Source organism: Oncorhynchus mykiss, chromosome 9, assembly GCF_013265735.2.
Source record: "Oncorhynchus mykiss isolate Arlee chromosome 9, USDA_OmykA_1.1, whole genome shotgun sequence".
Classification (NCBI taxonomy): domain Eukaryota; kingdom Metazoa; phylum Chordata; class Actinopteri; order Salmoniformes; family Salmonidae; genus Oncorhynchus; species Oncorhynchus mykiss.
This window is the reverse complement of record NC_048573.1, coordinates 48981224-49000931: the sequence shown is the minus strand read 5'-3', so window position 1 is coordinate 49000931 and position 19708 is coordinate 48981224. Positions and strand designations below refer to the sequence as shown.

General features: G+C 43.1%; 2 protein-coding genes across 2 annotated transcripts; both read right to left on the bottom strand.

The window, feature by feature from the left end:
* Nucleotides 1-2646: 2646 nt before the first annotated feature.
* LOC110532278 (ADP-ribosylation factor-like protein 8A) lies at nt 2647-6297 on the bottom strand. Its single transcript, XM_021616025.2, has 7 exons — nt 5850-6297; nt 5200-5280; nt 4896-4969; nt 4679-4772; nt 4384-4451; nt 4197-4267; nt 2647-4109 (listed from the first exon to the last, which is right to left on the bottom strand). Exons 1-7 carry the CDS (start codon nt 5970-5972, stop codon nt 4054-4056), a joined length of 567 nt encoding a protein of 188 aa, XP_021471700.1. The 5' UTR covers nt 5973-6297; the 3' UTR covers nt 2647-4053.
* A 99-nt stretch (nt 6298-6396) lies between these two features.
* Nucleotides 6397-12490, bottom strand: LOC110532277 (tyrosine-protein phosphatase non-receptor type 7-like). The gene is made up of 10 exons (XM_021616024.2): nt 12278-12490; nt 10160-10354; nt 9873-10062; nt 9696-9780; nt 9517-9602; nt 8501-8638; nt 8275-8385; nt 7967-8124; nt 7429-7542; nt 6397-6925 (listed from the first exon to the last, which is right to left on the bottom strand). The coding sequence occupies exons 2-10, from the start codon at nt 10267-10269 to the stop codon at nt 6757-6759; spliced, it is 1161 nt and encodes a 386-aa protein (XP_021471699.2). The 5' UTR covers nt 10270-10354; nt 12278-12490; the 3' UTR covers nt 6397-6756.
* Between the last annotated feature and the right edge of the window lie 7218 nt (nt 12491-19708).

Below are 19708 nucleotides of genomic sequence, written 5' to 3'. Positions count from 1 at the left end.
CTGCCTCACCTCCCCCTGATGCGGGAACAGTGTTTGTTTTGTTCTGTGGGAATACTGACAAGGGTGGGGGGGAGCTCTCAGAACCATTCACCCCTGTTGTCATGGCAGAGGCCTGACAAGGCAGAGGCCTTGGCCCTTCCGAGAAACACAAACTGATCTGAATCAGAGAGATTGGCGCAGATCCTGAGCACGAACGGCCACACACACACACACCGGCCCGCTCCGGACCCCAGGCTTCTATAGCCACCGGACCACCTTGTTCTCTCTGGACAGGAAGTCCTGGTCAGCCTCATTATATTGTGCTGTGATGCCAAGGAGAGACAAAAACAGAACTTGTCACAACTCGTTTGTATTCATGGCCAATGGCGGTTAAACCCAGAGGAGAGTAGAGAGGGAAGTAACTTATTTTCAGCTTTAGTCTGGCCATTCTGAGATCACCACTTCGATAGCACCTCTCTGGTACCCACAATTACTCCCCTCTTTGGGGTCTGGGTGATTGGGAAGCCGTTGGATTGAGGTGAGATTTGCCATACACAAAGGCTTCACACACTTGTTGAAAATCAGTTCTGCGAAAGGGAGTGAGAAAGATTGTGTTGTGGGGGTAGAAAGAAATCCCCTTAATTGTGTCGTGTAAGCATGTTAGAGCCTAACTGCTGTTTTAGGTGTAGAGTTCTTAGTTTACAAATCCCTCTTCCATACCAGCGTTTTACTAAATCTAAAATGGCCATTTTTGCATAGTTAAATATACAGAGAAAATACACAGTGACAACAGATCTCTAAAATCAATTATTTTAAAGTAAAAGTGCCAGTCAGTGGTATTAGTTTCCCCACAGGGCAGCATTATGTGCAACAGACAGAACAATATAATGATGAAACATAGTAGCCTGCTCACCATGCTGCTAGGCTAAATACTGCAGAAGTGGATCATCTCAGTGACAGCCCTGAGGTTATTAACCATGAATCCTGCCAAACGTCCTATCTAATGCATGACCTTCTATCATTAGAAAATGTCCCTCAGAATGCTCATTATAATGCGACAGAAACCAGATCTGAAGTCGTTTAAACCACACACATACAAATGTATACCATGTATGCGTTCAGAATAGTTTTGAGGGTTTGACTGCCTTAGTCTACTCTCAATCACCCAGAAAGGACCTGTGACTGGGAAGCTACTGCCCCCTGCTGTTCACAATACTTGCTTAATGTAGGTAGGCTTGGATCTTCCCTTGAGGAAATCCTTTACACACACACATACATATGAACTCAGCAAAAAAAGAAACGTCCTCTCACTGTCAACTGCGTTTATTTTCAGCAAACTTAACATGTGTAAATATTTGTATGAACATGACAAGATTCAACAACTGAGACAAACTGAACAAGTTCCAGACATGTGACGAACAGAAATGGAAAAATGTGTCCCTGAACAAAGGTGGGGTCAAAATCAAAAGTAACAATCGGTATCTGGTGTGGCCACCAGCTGCATTAAGTACTGCAGTGCATCTCCTCCTCATGGACTGCACCAGATTTGCTAGCTCTTGCTGTGAGATGTTACACCACCCTTCCACCAAGGCACTTGCAAGTTCCCGGACAATTCTGGGGGCCCTAGCCCTCACCCTCCGATCCAACAGGTCCCAGACGTGCACAATGGGATTGAGATCCGGGCTCTTCGCTGGCCATGGCAGAACAATTGACATTCCTGTCTTGCAGGAAATCACACACAGAATGAGCAGTATGGCTGGTGGCATTATCATGCTGGAGGGCCATGTCAGGATGAACCTGCAGGAAGGGTACCATATGAGGGAGGATGTCTTCCCTGTAACGCACAGCGTTGAGATTGCCTGCAATGACAACAAGCTAAGTCCGATGATGCTGTGACATACCGCCCCAAATCACGACGGACCCTCCACCTCGATCCCGCTCCAGAGTACAGGCCTCGGTGTAACACCCATTCCTTCGACGATAAACGCGAATCCGACCATCACCCCTGGTGAGACAAAGCTGCGACTCGTCAGTGAAGAGCACTGTCTTAGGCGTCTCAGAGTACGGACATCGCAATTTATTGCCCTGGCCACATCTGCAGTCCTCATGCCTCCTTGCAGCATGCCTAAGGCACGTTCACGCAGATGAGCAGGGACCCTGGGAATCTTTCTTTTGGTGTTTTTCAGAGTCAGTAGAAAGGCCTCTTTAGTGTCCTAAGTTTTCACAACGGACCTTAATTGCCTGTTAGTGTCTTAACGACCATTCCACAGGTGCATGTTAATGAATTGTTTACGGTTCATTGAAAAAGCATGGGAAACGGTGTTTAAACCCTTTACAATGAAGATCTGTGAAGTTATTTGGATTTTTACAAATTATCTTTGAAAGACAGGGTCCTGAAAAGGGGATGTTTCTTTTTTTTGCTGAGTTTATATATGGTAAGAGGTAAAAGTTGGCGGTGTCACTGCTATTTTTCCTCATTGACTGAAGTGATTACAACCTCGTCACAACCTTTCCCTCAGGTTTCTCCCACATTGACTCCTTCATACACACGAAACAGACAGACAACATCACATGGAAAGCACCAACCATCATCCCAACAACCCAAAGCTACAGTGAGATTCTATATTGTTTGGCAACAATAACCATATGAATTCTGCAGACCATGTATGAAGTTGTTTTCACCATTGTTTTTAGTTAGTATTATACACAATCATCAATTTAATTGAAACAATGTACAAACAGGTTAAACCAGATACAGTATTTACTATTATTTGCCATAAAAAATAACAATTTTTAGTTCATTCTCAAAGGTCCCACAAATACTTATGCCCAAGCATGCAAACAAATAAGTAAGTAAAGATATTTTGCTGCGGGTTGTCAATAATCAAAAATGACTTAGGTAATTTTGGCAATGTAGGAAGCAGAATAATTCATAGACATGTAAGTTTAGTTTATACAAAATTAGATAGAAGCCTTCACCGTTAGTTCATATGGCTGGCACCTGTACAATCACAATGTATCGAGAGGACTTCTTTATCAACAGTCACTGAATAACAGATTTTACATTTTATAATGGGGTTATTCATGACTCGTGATGAGACAAAAACTGGCCAAGTAGTATCTGTACATTACTGGTTGGAAATGAGCTATTACATAAATTAATGGTAAGAAAGGGGAAAGAATATGCAAAAATCGATAAATATATATTTTGTTTATAAACCATGTGTTGCAGATAATGCTTGACCATAGACATGGCCTATGAACATTTAAAAAGGCCAGGTTGCTTAGTTTAAAGAAACCCTGTCTGCTGTTTCTAAAGTAACAGAAGGGTGTCAGGGCGACAGACAGAGATGACGACATATCAGGCAAATGTATATATAGATATATATTGACAATAGAGATTACGTCAAGGGTACTCTTTAACAACACCTACCATTAGCCTTTAAAAAATGAGAGGCGGAGATACTTGTACACACTCCAAGTATTTAAATCAAATGGCGCAATGCTCCCCCTTCAAAAAAGGTACATACATGTACAGTACCATTTCAGTTGAGCACCGACATTGGGAAGTGATAAGACTATGGCCTGAGTCTTATATTGTTTGAGATTTGATATCAGCATTCTAAACTTGACTTGGGGCTGTTAATTGATGCAGGGTTCAGAGTCCATAGTCTTTTCTACCTATTGGGATCAGAGGTTACGTACAGTACTCCGCCCTGTCTCCGGATCAGTTGAATATGAACCTCAACATCAACAGAGATGATGAAGTATGAAATATGAACACAATTATCATTTTTTTCATTTTTCAGGGCAGCTAAGTACCACTTTATCCATCAGAGGTCATATGTCACTACAATAATTATTATATTACAAAAAAGAAAATGAACAGTGCAAGTAAAACGTTTCCAGGCTCTCTTCAGGAGAGTGGAATCAGGCAAGGAGTCTTGGCAAGAGAGGGCCATCCAAAGAAAATAGGGGGAGAATGGACAAGCTTGGGAGGATAGAGGACAGGGTGTAAGGGACCTGTGCAGGTCTGTGGGGCGGTCTCAGGGCTGTGACCGTGAGATGAGGTTCTCATGAAGTGCTCCGCTTGGTTCTGGAGTGCTGGATCAGCCACTGTAGTGTTATATCTGGGGGTAAAATAACAGAAGTTTAAAATGCAATGAAATAAATAAGAAAACTGGAGATAACAAGTCATGAAGTCGTCAGATACTGACCAATGTTGTCCTTTTCCTTGCAAGAGATAGAGTAACAGCATATTTCTCTGTCCTGGATGGCTGAGAGGTTCCTGTGGATCACAGAACAGCCATGAGTATCACTCATTCTCTCTCACACACACACACACACACACACACACACACACACACACACACACACACACACACACACACAGCTGGTGCTTACATCCTCTCAATCAGCTCTTTCTCATCAAGCGACCCAGGAAGATCTCTCTTGTTCCCCAAGACAAGGACCTGTGAGGGGGAAACAATATGGAGAGTTGGACAAAGTCAAAGTATTATGAATATAGGCCATTGAGCAGACGCTTTTATCCAAAGCTACTTAGTCATGAGTGCATACATGTTACGTATGGGTGGTCCCAGGAATCCAACCCACTATCCTGCATTGCAAGCAACCATGCTCTACCAACAGGCCTACTACTGTAGCTATTAGATCAGCCAGTTCTGTATGAGGTACTCACAGGAATACCCTGGAGCTGGGGCTTGTCCAACAAGTTGTGTAGTTCATTCTTAGAGGCCTCGATTTTCTCTGGGTCAGCTGCATCAACCATGTACCTTTAAAATGATGTGGTTTCAAAAGGTTGAATAAATATCCTTATTTGAAATGGGCAACCAATATAATTGACCACCCCCACCACAAGGGGTAGGAGGCATGACTGAGTCAATACTGTTACTCACACGATGGCACTGACTCCTCGACAGTATCGCTCCCACATACTCCTGAATCGAGGCTGACCACCGATATCCCACAGCTAGAAAAGCAAGGGATCAAAACATCAATACAGCCTTGATACTGTGAAGCTAATCCGTTTTACACCTTTCACAATTAATAAAATAGCTTCAGTAAGTCACAGTCAATCCGAGAGCCCATCCAAGATCCCCCTAAATACTTAACTCGCTCTCGCTGGAGTAACCAAGTGATGAATCAAGTATGACTATTAAGTGGCCTGACCCCTGTCCGTTGACCTGGCAGTGTACTGACCTTAATGGTGACGTTTCCCTTGGTGATTTTCCTCATGTTGAAGCCCACTGTGGGAATCATGTCTTCACTGAACTGGCCTGACTGCAAGGGGTTAAGAATAGAGGTGGGTTACAGATTAAGTTAAATGAAATCACCTGGCAAATACTGTTTGTAATATTGCTAGGACTTAAATTGTAAAATATGATCCTGTCGCTCATAAAACTGACCCTAGTAATTTCATGAAAGGGACTTAAGAAATACGATTGAATGCACTGTGCACAAGTGAACTGTCAGGACATACACGTGTGTGATGGGGGGATGATAATAGGCGAGTATTGTCCGTTTCCACAGGTCACGGTGTGGTGACACTACTGCATGCCTCATGTGCATGCTGTCGTTAAGCGAACAGAGCTAGGGTCATCATCAGCGCCCGTACATGTCAGCAACGACACACGTTAGCTTCCTCGCTAAAGCCGATATTTAAATTATGTCATCGAGACGTAGCTAGCTAACGTGATACAAAATGGATATAACAACAGAAGCTAGCTAACGCTATCTAACTGCTGAGCTAGCAAGCGCTTGCGTTGGTGGAGCACACGAGCGGACATCTCGATCTGTTCAACAAGGACACATCAGCAGATCAGAGGACAGTAATAAATGATTGACCGTACCGCAATCACGTTCACGAAGGTTGTCTTTCCCGAATACTGTAGCCCCACCAAAGTCAACTCCATCTCCTCCTTCCAAAATAGTGCTTTAAACCAGTCAAGGAGCTTGTTGATCAAAGCGATCATTCTGGGAGCGTTGTGATGGCACTGCTACTACTGGGAAAGGGAGCTTGCTAGCCAGCTAGCTAACGTGAGTTACAAGTTCCCTAGCTAGCGCTATCTAGCGTGCAGTGGCAACACAGTAACGTTACATACAGAACGAATAGCGTGCCTATAATGAATACTCGCTAAATAATCTGTTTTGCGCGCACGTGTTGGCTATATTATTTGATGGGTTTTTTTCAGTTATCTGCCTTGTTTACTATGCCTCTTTCCTCCCTGTCTGTATTTTCCAATAAGGGTTGTTCTTCCTCATTGAGTGGGGTTTCAGAATCACGTAGTGAGAGGAGTTCTCGATAAAGAGGGTACTCAGCGCAAATGAGGCTCTGCTTTCCCGAGACTTGCCCTCTGCTGGAGAGAAGGAACATTACCGTAGCTTTTGTGTATTTATTTTCTGTTCTACATATCACCACATGTAATGAATGAATGATCAATGATGAAATAAACCTGGAACCTGGAAAAGCATCAAATAATAATACATGTATTTATCTACTTCAGCATGTCTAGTGAACTGCAATTAAGGTCTAATTAGAGCCAAGGACATTATGCATAATACTTGTTTTTATTATCATGGTAGCAAATATGGACAATATTAATAATAATGACGTTCAATAAAATTCTAACTGCATGGTGTGGTGAGTACCACATCACATGCCCATAAAAATGCCACAATCAATATCACGGTCAAGAGGATGAGATGGCCACAGTGTGTGAGCAGATTTCCAGGAGCTTATTCCCCCATGCGGAAATATCAAGTTTTAGCTGGGTTTTCTCTGTCACCGCATGTCCCCGTGGTTTTAATGGTCTGGATAGGGACAGGGCTCTCTGAGCCACTGTCTGTGTTCCTCAGCTGCCTACTGTACTGAGCCAGGGTGAGGTACAGGAACTGGTACTGCTCACTGGTCTGGATCATACCACCCCTAAAAACACAGAGGCAGAGAGAGTGAGGGAGCAGCATCGATTAGGGCAGCATCCCCAAACTACACCATTTTTTTCATAACTCAAGATAAATATCAAATGCTGTGTTTGAACCAAAGTGCTCACTTGATAGTTTATGTGATAAGTAACAGAGTTTGGTTTAAATTTGCTTGTCACTTTAGTTTCAAGTTTTAATGTCACGTGCACGAGTACAGTGAAATGCCTTTCTTGCGAACTCAAAGCCCAACAATGCAATAGTCAATAACAGTGTATTACTAGAAATAAAGAAAAAACACGAGAAATAAGAATAATAAATATGAAATACGCAATTAAGTTAGTAAGCATACTATATACAGGAAATATTTAAAAAATTAGTTTCAATAGCATATTTACATGTGCAGGGATAGTGGAGTGATGGAGGTAGACATGTATAGGGGTAAGGTGACTAGGCAACAGGTTACTACCAGAAGTAGGGCGGATGGCCAAAGTGTGTAGTGGCTAGTACCTGTCGAGGCGTAGCTTACAGACGATCTGAAGCACATCAGCCTTACTAGTGTGTTGCAGCTGTAGGCATCCAATGCTGCTGGCGATGAAACAACCTGTTCTGCCAATCCCTGCACTGCAAGACAGAGAACATGAGATCATGTCAAATAGAGCTGTAACATTCAAACGTCTGTCATACAATGTATTTATACTTCAATCTTTCTGATACAGTATCTACCAGAAATACACAGCCCACTTGTACATTATACTGTATATCACAACACAAACGGAATTCCATAGCATTCACCTTTGCCGTCAGTAAGTGAATTCAAGCCATTCACCATGAATCATTTCGGAGCCTAATTCTGACTGACATGGTATGTGAAAGGAGCCTCCCTAAGGTGTCGCAACGTATAAATCCTCTGGAAGTGAGATCCGTTCAAGTAGCCCAGGGCTATTTTCTTTTCAAGGACATTCTATCATACGTCATTGTTTGATCTTTCACATTTATTATATTGATAGCTAATGAGAACCCGTGTTAAGGGGTGTGCCAGTGGGACCTGCAGTGGACGATTGTGGGTCCTGGGCTGGGTATGGACTGCCTGTGTTCATCCACATCCACCACCAGTCTGAGCAGGGGCCCAGTGCAGTCTGGGGTCTGGTGGTCTGGCCATGTGGAGTACCAGTAGTGTCTTACCTGCCTGTTCTCTGAGCCCACCTGTCAGACACATTGTTGTTAGTGAATTATTTGGTTCATTCTTTCATTCAATCATTCATTCAGAAGTTCGGAATTTTAAAACTGGTGTAACCCAGCACTTTGACTGGCATTACTTCACACTTTACAGATGATAATAACCTACTATCTCACCTGTATAATCATATCTCGAATGGTGTAGCCATCACATTCTTTCACAATGGACACTCTGACCTCAAATCTGCCATAGCTGCCGTCCTTCTCTGGCCAGTAAAGCTCGCACTTCTGAAAAACAGGACACAATTTTTGTAGACTGTAGACGTAAACATCAATATGTCTGTCAACGGAAACCATTGATGAAAGCTATGGAGGTGGGATAAAATGGACATTTCCCTGTCACCTCGTTCTTCTCCTTTAGCTTGGTGATCATGACAATGGTGGTGGATCCCTCCTGCCACACCATCTCCCAGAAGTCATGCACAGTGTTGAGCATGGGGCCCTGGGTGGCGATGTAGGCTCTGGGTGCACCGTTGTAACCCTGCGTGGGAGACAGCAAGAGTTGAGGCTGTGTCGTTCGTTTCCACTTTGACTTCCTGTGGGTTTCCTTGGTTGACATGATACACCCACGTAAACCAACCGTATCACTCTTTACATCATTAAAGGGGCAAGCGACAGTTGCTGCGTCCATTTTTGGACTGATAAATGAGTGTTATGTAGGATTGATTTTTGAAGAATATAACTTATAAATGCCTCATGAGCTTAGTCCAACTGTAGTACACTCTTAGAAAAAGGGATCCAAAAGGGTTCTTCCGCTGTCCCCATAGGATAACCCTTTTTGGTTCTACTGTAGAACACTTTTGGTTCCAGGTAGAACCCTTTTGGGTTCCATGTAGAACTTGGCGAGGAAAAGGTTATGCATGGAACCCCAAAGGGTTCTACCTGGAACCAAAAGTGTTCTACAGTACCTGACACCAGAAATGGTTCTTCAAAGTGTCCTCCTATCGGGACAGCCGAAGAACCCTTTTAAGTTCTAGATAGCTCCCAAAGTATAAGCTTGTTTTACTCCCATGTTTGTAAACAAATGTACACATACACTGTATAGACTCAAAACATGATTAAAACTATATTTTTTTGTATCTCATGGATGGTCAGTACTTGCATCTATAGCTCTGTCTATGAATTTGAGAATGGTTACATTTCTCCAGTCCCATCCCACAGGTTTTCTGCGAAATAGTGGTGGCGAGTACACTTTGTTATAGTTTCAACTGCTGATTGCCCCTTTAACATACACTGTGCAGTGTGTATTCTTGACTTTCTCCTCACCTTTTGTATTACTCTTACTTTAAGTTCGCTTGACACAGTTGTGTCAAAAATGCATAAATAAAGACCGTGGTTGTAATAATGCATGATTCTAACCTTTATGTAGTTTGCATTGATGTATCTCTCAGTTTCACCCGCTTCCTCTGCTGCAGGGTTTCTCAGACACACACGGGTCTCAGGATCTGGGTAACATGATTATAGTGTTTACATTGCCTGGGTGCCAGCGTGTTTCAGCATTTATCAACTATTTCTTCACATATGACTTAAGCACTCACTTGGCAGTATGGTCTTGTATCTGTCTTTTAAGGCGTGTCCTGGAATGTCCAGCTCTGCAGGGTTGACAAAGTTTGGAGGGATCTTCTGTTGGAAAGAATGGACAGGTTAAGGCTACAAATTCCACCTGATCCTACATGCAGTGAATCTCTGCACGTACAGTTACAGTAGATATTAACCTGGTACTCTGAGTTCAGCCTGCTGGTCTCGTCAGATGCCTCCTGCAGCTGAGAGGGGGTCAGAGGGCGTGTTGAGGTCCTCAGCAGGTGGAGGAGGGTCTCTCTGGGGGTGGAGATGGAGCACAAGGGCTCCACCGCACCCAGGCTGAGACTGTTCACGTCCAGCACCAGGGACACATTGGAGCCCCGTCTGAGGATGTATGGAACCACAGAGAGGACAAAAGGTCAGGAACTCTGTTCAATAAATATAATGACAGTACTGTTTATTATCATGGATGTCTCTCTACCTCTCCTGGAGCTGGAATGGTTTGCGAGGAGCTGTGGCAGCAGGGCAGGGGAATGACTGTTCCTGGTCCACAGGTTGTGATAATGATGGGGATTCTACTGACTCATTCATGGTGGTGTGTGGAACGACTGGGAGGTTTAGAAGGATACCATACAACCATACTCTACTGACATCTGCTCATAGAGTGAAAACGGACCTGAGAGAGAGAGAGAGAGTAGTGAACTACATCTAGTTCAACTAGTAATTTAATTATATTTTGCATTAGCTTGGTGGTAGCTGAACTAAATTCGAATCTAGGTAGTCTTTTCAGTATAACTTTTTTTTTGCTGCCATGTAGTGTTGTAGCTATAGTAACTACTGAAAGTACACACTACCTTTTTTGGCTGAAGGAGCCAATCATTTTCAGCATCAGACCTGCCTAATGGTCACTTGAAAAATTGTTTTTGTGTTTAATAGGCTAAAGTGAAATGTTCTTGCCATTTATAGTCTATGACAGGGATCATCAACTAGATTCAGCCACAGGCCGATTTTTGCCTGAGTGGGCTGGAACATAATTACTAATAATTTGTAGACCGCAAATTGACCGCAAGAAGCCCAAACCGATATAATTGACTAAAACATAATAATTTTGTCACATCTTCTCCTGCAACGCCCTCTACTGCTCATCCTGTGTCGCCTTGATCTGCTGTCTCCCCCAGTGCTCTTTCCTTGTGTGTGTGTGTGTGTGTGTGTGTGAATGTGTGTGTGTGTGTGTGTGTGTGTGTGTGTGTTTGTTTGTGTGTGTGTGTGTGTGTGTGTGATTGTGTGGGTGGAGACAGGTGTGCTGGGGTCAGAGCAGATCCCCACCAGCTGCAACCTGTTCCATAATCAAGACCTCTACTAATACTCAGCCCTGCCACTTCCACGCTGCCAGATCGTAATCTCTGCTCAGTCAGTGTATGTTGCTCGCCATTTGTTACTATTCAGATCCAGTTATCCTGTTGTGCCTGTTTTCCTCTCCGCTACAGTTCTGCTCACTCTGACTCTGGTCCCTGTCTCCAGTCCCACGTCTCCTCATCCTGCTACTCTTTCCTGGATTCCCCACTCTATTACTTCTTTGGACCTGCTTACCCTGCCCCAACCCCTCTCGCTCCAGCCTCAGCCTCCGTGCTTAGTTTCCAGCAACCCGCCCGAGCTTCCCCTGACCTGCACTCCATCTCCCCCTTGTGTTTTAATAAATACCTTGGTTACTTTATCCCAGTCTCCTCGTCTGAGTCTGCTCTTTTGTTCCCCTTTTCCACTCCGCGTAATACATTTCAAACCTTGCTTACGTTTGTATACAATCACATATATATGTATTTTTTTTTTTTTACTTGGGGGGCCCCAAAAAATTGCCTGCGGGCCAGTTGGGGAACCCTGGTCTATGACATTTCAGATTTACATATGATAATTTTTCACAAAGTAGTTTGGATGTAGTGAACTGCTTTTTCACAGTAACTTTAGTTAAGTAAACTATATTTTTCGTAGGGGTAGCTCTAGGGTAGCTTAACTTCTGTCAGTGTGAAGTAATTGGTAGCTTGTTAAACTATCTTCTCAGAGTAGCTTCCCCAACACTAGAGATGGATAGGGAGAGAGAGAGTATTAAAGACTGTTAGTGAATTTACCTGTTGACCTTTACTGCCCACATCACTAATTCTGTGACAAACATACTCAGCCATTGTTTTTTTTCCTTCTCTCTGTTAAACTAGTCTACCCAGACCTCAAAACTGGCATAAATCACACACGATTTTAGCATCCAAAATCTCCATGGATCTTGTAATTAACTATTCTATTTTTATCACAACTGTATTATAAGTTTATTGCTTTATCACATTATTCCTTATTATACCAACACACCACAATAGCAATTAAATTCAGATGGAATTTGAAATATGTACCCCTATCAGCTCTTCTTGTCAAAAGTACAACAGCTAATGAAATATCTCACATCCCCTAAAACTGAGAAATGACATTAACAACACATGACACTCAGTAGAAAAACACCATTGATGAACAATTTCTGTTTCAGATCATCATTTCTTTCCCATCTCTTGTTGCCAAACTGTCGCAAAACTGGATCTATACCTGATCTATACCATACCTGAATGCTGGGCTGCCGATGTGTCAGAATAATCCAAAGACAAGTTCAATATCTGCTGTTGACATGAACCAACCAGGGCAAGAAGAAACAAGTAATAACTGGAAAGTGAGAGAGAGAAACAGAAAGAGAGAGAGAGGGGGAGAAAGAGATAGAGACCGTGAGAAACAGAAAGAGAGAGAGAGGGGGAGAGAGAGATAGAGACAGTGAGAAACAGAAAGAGAGAGAGAGGGGGAGAGAGAGATAGAGACAGTGAGAAATAGAGAGTGAGCAAGAACAGACGTGCAATCTTTTTGACACAGTGCCTCGGTATGTTAGTAGGCTAGCCTCTTTGGCTTCAGGTGAACGTCTAAACGTGAGAGTGGCTGAAACATCACTGACAAGTTCCTGGAGGAAAGAGAGGCAGAGAGAATATTGTGAAGCTGAGCTGCTTTGGGAATAGGTGAATCAGTAGTCATTCCTCAATGACTCCAGGCTCAAGGCTGGCGCAAATGTGCATGTCAATAGCTGCCCATGATTTATTCATCATACTAACATTCTGTTTTGCATAAATGTGTGCACACAGTGTATTGGATTTACTGATGAAGTCCTTGAAGCTGCATTGTATCAGACACGTAAATTATGTTTTTAAAAAACAATAGACAGAGAAATATTCTCAGATACATAAATAGCTTTAAAATTGTATTTGATTTGAGCTCAAAAGCATTTTTAAGGAACTAACCACTTCAGTGACCATTGGAATACTAAATGATGAGGAGGTGATGTGGTCAATGATATGATTATTACTTATAGCACAACGAATGATACAGTAAGGAAGCTCAGAACATAACCGTAAGCCGTACTGCAATGATGGAAGAGCTGAAAGTATGCATCAGTTCATCTGTATGGGCTGACATACAGCATCAGACTGGCCAGAGTCTTCCATGTTCTCGGCTAAAAGGTGACATTAACATGATGATGGGGGAAAACAATCTGTAGTCCACCTGCAGCCATACAGTACAGTAGAGTAGAAAAAAAGTACAGTAGGCCTTTACTTTGGCTTGTGACTTTGGCTTGTGATTGTCGCTATCGCACTGAATGAGAAAGGCCTGGAAGGTCACTCACCAGTGCAAGGGACTGCCAATCAAAGTTGGCCCTCAGAATCTCCTCTGTCCGTGAGTACTATGTGGCTGTGTGATGACCAGGGCCTCAGTCCAGATAAGACATTACAGACACAGGCAGTCTTAACACTGGGCTCCTTGGCTTTAGGGAAGCTGATGAGAGCACTGTTTTTTTCTTTTAATTCTTCTACCTCTCCACGCTTCCTCTCTACTCACCCACTCACTCACTCACTCTCCCATACTCTCAGTTCCACACGCACGCGCACACGCACAGGCACACCACAGACACACTCACTCTCACACACACACACACTCACTCTCACACACACACACACACACACTCACTCACACACACACACACACTCACTCTCACACACACACACTCACTCTCACACACACTCACTCTCACACACACACGCACGCACACACCCGCACACGCACGCACGCACGCACGCACACACACACAGATATTCAAGGCTGTATCACCCCTGCAGACTCAATGCCACCGGCTTCTGTGTAACCTGGAAAGAGAGCGCACTAACCTCAAATCTGAATTTTAAGTTGAATATTATTTTCTCTAGAGCTACAACATGCAAACAATGGACCAGTATGCACAGTTACAGCAATACAACCATTGAGTGGATAATATGTCAAATGTGAGAGCCATATTACAAGCATTTTCTAATTTCATCACAGTGTCTTGACAGTGAAAAAGTGAATAACAGTCACTGTGGGCGAACTGTCAGATGTTGTTTATGAAACTGTAGTGGAAATGAGCATTGATGTGATGGAAACCGCTGGGCGACAAATTGAATAACAGTGTTATTTTAATGATTTATTTAGCCTTTACTTAAACAGGTAAGTCATTGAGAACACATTATCTTTTACAATAGCGATCTGATCTATAACAACAATGTTGATTTAACACAAACATCAGAAATGTTTGGTACTTTCCTATTACGTGACGTTGATGTTGTTTTACCGCCGTGGATTGAGGGCATTTCAAGCGACAAGCTGGTCATACATAGCAAGATAAAGGAAAATGAGAGTATAACAGTAAGTTTACAGAAAACCAAAGTAAAGAAAGGTCATAGAAACACATTAGAGGTATTCATATTGGAGGTACAAGTTGAGCTAAATATGTGCCCAGTAAATGACATGAAACGTAGTGAGGGTGAATGAGCTCTGTGATAATGCTTAATTCTAACATAAGATCTATGCATCACCTGTACAGAGATCCCTGATGTGTAAGGCTTGTGGTGGTTGCTACGTGGGTGGGAGGCTGGTCAACAGGCCTGAATCCGGTACTGAGGGTTTGAGCTAGCCACTTCCTGTCATGGCCATACATCACTTCCTGCTTTTAACAGACTGTTTAAGTCAGACTCAACAATATTAGTCATCCATACCATCAACGTTAACATAAACACCATAGTGTAAAAGTACATGTTTATCTCTTAAATATTTAGCTCTGTACAGTTGAATGGAGGTCCATGGCCATTGCATTATTTCTCAGTCGTGATGAGGATATGGGTCCTCTCAGGACCTTCCACCCACACAGGCCAGGCAGCAACACTCTGAATGTGATGTGGATGTTTTGCTTGTATTTTTGTTTCCCAATGATGACTACAGTAAGTCACACGCTAAGAGCACACCCGCTGTTCTAACCTTAGAAACATTCTTACACACAACTCTGCAAATAGTTGAAATGGTACAGCTACAACGTGTTAGGCTTAGAAACATTCATATTTTGTAGAATGAAAAAGATTGAATTAGATCCACGTACTGTACTTTGTCGGATAACAGTAATATTGTAGCCCACAAGTATTCATTCCCAGAAAAGAAGAACACCCTTGCCTTTCTTACTAGCACTCTCAATTGTTTTACTTCTCACTGACACTGACTTTGCTTTATTGAAGAAAAATGTACTTATTAAGGCTGTGATATGTGGTTGTCTCACCGAGCTACCTTATGATGAATGCACTAACTGTAAGTCGCTCTGGATCTGACTAAAATGTCATGTAAATGTAATCAACAGCAGGTGGCACTGCATGTCTGAGTCTCTCATCGTTTTCTGCTTAGTTTTCACAATACTATATTCATAGCCTGTTCCACACTACCGTCAATAGGACAAATCTAATAAAAAGTGAGGTTATGTAAATATGAATCAAATCAAGATTCGATTTGGCAACCAACTAGAATGTCATCAGTTGCTCTTCGGAGAGCGCTTGTTTTGTTTGGTTTGAATGATAGTTGTCCAGCAGATGTCAGTTGTCATTTTATGTTGCATTTGTCTTGCCTGGAAAACGACTAATGCTTTTGATTTGGCAATGCTTTATTTAGATTTTCAGTTGAGGTACACATCATAGAGTACAGTCGGTGCATGTCTCCAATCTGAGAGAAGGGTGCTGATACTTCTAGGGGTTCTGAAGTGTTCTTCACTCCACATAATCATTGAAAAAACAAGCAACAAAATGTCTCTTTGAGAAGTAATTTCCTGTTCAGAATTTCTGAGCACCATGCAGTGGTTGCAGAATTTCCATCAGAAAACAAATAGTGTACTATCCCCAAGGATACAAGTCCCTGCCTGAGATGGTGCAGAGAATAAGTCATACTTAAATTCCAGGCCTGGAAAAAGTTTGGTGCATTGATTGGATTTGGTTAAATTTTTAATGTAAGAAATGTACTACTTTTTCTAGGGTTACACATGCATACTTGCATGTACTGGATGACGAGTAGCAGTTGTTTTGTAGTCAATCTGTGAGAATCAGAATAAGTTATGGAACACAAGATCTATGTCTTTGCTGACCACAAGGCTGTGACGATCGTCGGTGGAATGAGGTGAGGACCAAAGCGCAGCGTGGTAAGTGTTCATCATATATTTATTAAACCGAGAACACTAAACAAAACACCAAAGGAGAACGAAACGAAACAGTCCTGTAAGGTGACATACACATAACAGAAAATAATCACCCACGAATCACAGGTGGGAAAAGGCTACCTTAAGTATGATTCTCAATCAGAGATAACGAACGACACCTGCCTCTGATTGAGAACCATACCAGGCCAAACACAGAAATACCAAATCATAGAAAAAAGAACACCGACTGCCCACCCCAACTCACGCCCTGACCATACTAAAACAAAGACAAAACAAAGGAACTAAGGTCAGAACGTAACAAAAGGCATAAGATGTTCATTTAACTTGTCCTTGGGAACTTAGTTTTCATCAAATTGAACAGGAAAGGCTCCTCCCAGAACCCTGCTTCTCTACAGCACGCATCCTGGTAGATAAAGAGAGAGAGAGGATGACGGGCAACTGCTCTGCACTGAGGGCCTGTGATGTGAAAGGTTCCAGATGCATGAGGAGGGGAGTTTTGGGGGGAGTCCTAAGGGGCTGAACACAGGGAATTAGAGCCCAGAGCTGAAGTCATACTCAGCTGTAGCAAGTAGACACTCCACCCCAAAATCTGCTTGTACTCCTGCACCATGGTCGCCAAGGCAACAGCCAGGCCAGAGAACGGCGAGGACAACAGCAGAGTCCAGGACCAGACATCCAGAAGCTCCATGCTGCATACACAGACAGACGGAACTGAAGCAGTCAGGCATCACCATAGTTTCCAGGGCTAACACCTGTAAGACTCGAATGTCCGTTTACTTTCATTCATACTGTAATAAATAACACAGTATGAAGGGTTTACTGAACCTCTTAGTGTCTAATTGCAAAATACATCTCATGTCTCTCTGAGGTGATAATATTGCAGCGCACAGCAGTGAACCCAGGTCGGTGGGGTGAAAGGCAAACACCCTATTCATCGCACCAATAGCAATAACTCACTTGGTGGGAATTGTTAAGTGTCTCATGGGACGAGGATCGCTACAATATGATAAGCAGGATGGAACACTTCCAAAAAGAGTGCTGCGCTTCATGGCAGTCTCTGTGGGGGTGCCACAGGGTTCAATTATCGGGCCGACTCTTTTCTCTGTATATATCAATGACGTCGCTCTTGCTGCTGGTGATTCTTTGATCCACCTCTACGCAGACAAGACCATTCTGTATACATCTGGCCCTTCTTTGGACACTGTGTTAACAAACCTTCAAATTAGCTTTAACGCCATACAACACTCCTTCCGTGGCCTCCAACTGCTCTTAAATGCTAGTAAAACGAGATTCATGTTCTTCAACCAATTGCTGCCCGCACCCGCCCGCCCGACGAGCATCACTACTCTGGACGGTTCTGACTTAGAATATGTGGACAACAATAAATACCTAGGTGTCTGGCTAGACTGTAAACTCTCCTTCCAGACTCACATTAAGCATCTCCAATCCAAAGTTAAATCTAGAATCGGCTTCCTATTTCGCAACAAAGCCTCCTTCACTCATGCTGCCAAACATACCCTCGTAAAACTGACTGTCCTACCAATCCTTGACTTCGGCGATGTCATTTACAAAATAGCCTCCAACACTCTACTCTGCAAATTGGATGCAGTCTATCACAATGCCATCTGTTTTGTCACCAAAGCCCCATATACTACCCACCAATGCGACCTGTATGCTCTCGTTGGCTGGTCCACACTGCATATTCATCACCAAACCCACTGGCTCCAGGTCATCTATAAGTCTTTGCTAGGTTAATCTCCGCCTTATCTCAGCTCACTGGTCATCATAGCAACACCCACCTACGTAGAATGAGCTCCAGCAGGTATATCTCACTGGTCATCCTCAAAGCCAACACCTCATTTGGCCGCCTTTCCTTCCAGTTCTCTGCAAAAATCGCTGAAGTTGGAGACTTTTATCTCCTTCACTAACTTTAAGCGTCAGCTGTCAGAGCAACTTACAGATCGCCGCAGCTGTACATAGCCCATCTGTAAATAGCCCATCCAACTACCTACCTCATACTCATACTTGTTTTTGTTTTCTGCTCTTTTGCACACCAGTATTTCTACTGGCACATCCTCATCTCCACATATATCACTCCAGTGTAAATTGCTAAATTGTAATTACTTCGCCACTATTGGCCTATTTATTGCCTTACCTCCTTACTTCATTTGCACACACTGTATACAGATTTTTCTATTGAATTATTGACTGTATGATTGTTTATCCCATGTGTAACTCTGTGTTGTTTTTGTCACACTGTTTTGCTTTATCTTGGCCAGGTCACAGTTGTAAATGAGAACTTGTTCTCAACTGGCCTACCTGGTTAAATAAAGGTGAAATAAATAAATCAATCAAACATTGGTTACCATGCTGAAGTTGATGGTTGTATGATTTTAAGTTTTTGTAATGGACAATAAAATCATCATTATCTCCACCCATGTAATCACTGTCATTCAGAATGTTTCCTCACACTTGGACATGTAAAACTAGCCTCTGGGTCACTTTGAAAGAATTGTTATTTTGACCCCATTCATAACAATCAAATCAAATGTATTTATAAAGCCCTTCTTACATCAGCTGATGTCACAAAGTGTTGTACAGAAACCCAGCCTAAAACCCCAAACAGCAATCAATGCAGGTGTAGAAGCACAGTGGCTAGGAAAAACTCCCTAGAAAGGCCAGAACCTAGGAAGAAACCTAGAGAGGAACCAGGCTATGAGGGGTGGCCAGTCCTCTTCTGGCTGTGCTGGGTGGAGATTATAATAGAACATGGCCAAGATGTTAAAATGTTCATAGATGACCAGCAGGGTCAAATAATAATAATCACAGTGGATGTTGAGGGTGCAACAGGTCAGCACCTCAGGAGTAAATGTCAGTTGGCCGATCATTCAGAGTATCTCTACCGCTCCTGCTGTCTCTAGAGAGTTGAAAACAGCAGGTCAGGGACAAGGTAGCACGTCCGGTGAACAGGTCAGGGTTCCATAGCCGCAGGCAGAACAGTTGAATCTGGAGCAGCAGCACGGCCAGGTGGACTGGGGACAGCAAGGAGTCATCAGGCCAGGTAGTCCTGAGGCATGGTCCTAGAGAGAGAGAGAGAGAGAGAGAACAATCAAACATACTGAGCTTTGTTCAATATCAACAAGCTCTTGGAAAGTAATCTGAGATTGGACTTAATCTTTTTGCTCAACCATGGCCTGGGTCAGGCCAAAGGGGCACAGGCAGCCCTGGGGTGTGTTAACCTGTACCATAGCTGACCATGACTTCAGCACTGGGCTCTAGATCCCTTAAAAGTGTGGATCTCCAGAGCTCTCCTCTGGCCATCTGAAGCCTGTCATAGGCCTGCTGAATCCAGTCAAGACCAAGGCAGGTATGATGCTGGAGGACTAGGGATACATCTACGGTGAACATCTGAAACACCCCAGGACAGGATGAGGGAATGCCTAATGCCTTTATGTT

Excerpts from the sequence above, each read along its gene's own strand:
- LOC110532278 (XM_021616025.2), bottom strand. The coding sequence starts at position 5,972 with ATGATCGCTTTGATCAACAAGCTCCTTGACTGGTTTAAAGCACTATTT. Across the intron at positions 4,970-5,199 it reads AGGGAAACGTCACCATTAAG|CTGTGGGATATCGGTGGTCA; the intron begins GTCAGTACACTG and ends TTGCTTTTCTAG. Across the intron at positions 4,110-4,196 it reads CAAGGAAAAGGACAACATTG|ATATAACACTACAGTGGCTG; the intron begins GTCAGTATCTGA and ends TTTTACCCCCAG.
- LOC110532277 (XM_021616024.2), bottom strand. The coding sequence starts at position 10,269 with ATGAATGAGTCAGTAGAATCCCCATCATTATCACAACCTGTGGACCAG. Across the intron at positions 10,063-10,159 it reads CCATTCCAGCTCCAGGAGAG|ACGGGGCTCCAATGTGTCCC; the intron begins GTAGAGAGACAT and ends ATACATCCTCAG. Across the intron at positions 7,543-7,966 it reads CCCACAATCGTCCACTGCAG|TGCAGGGATTGGCAGAACAG; the intron begins GTCCCACTGGCA and ends TCTGTCTTGCAG.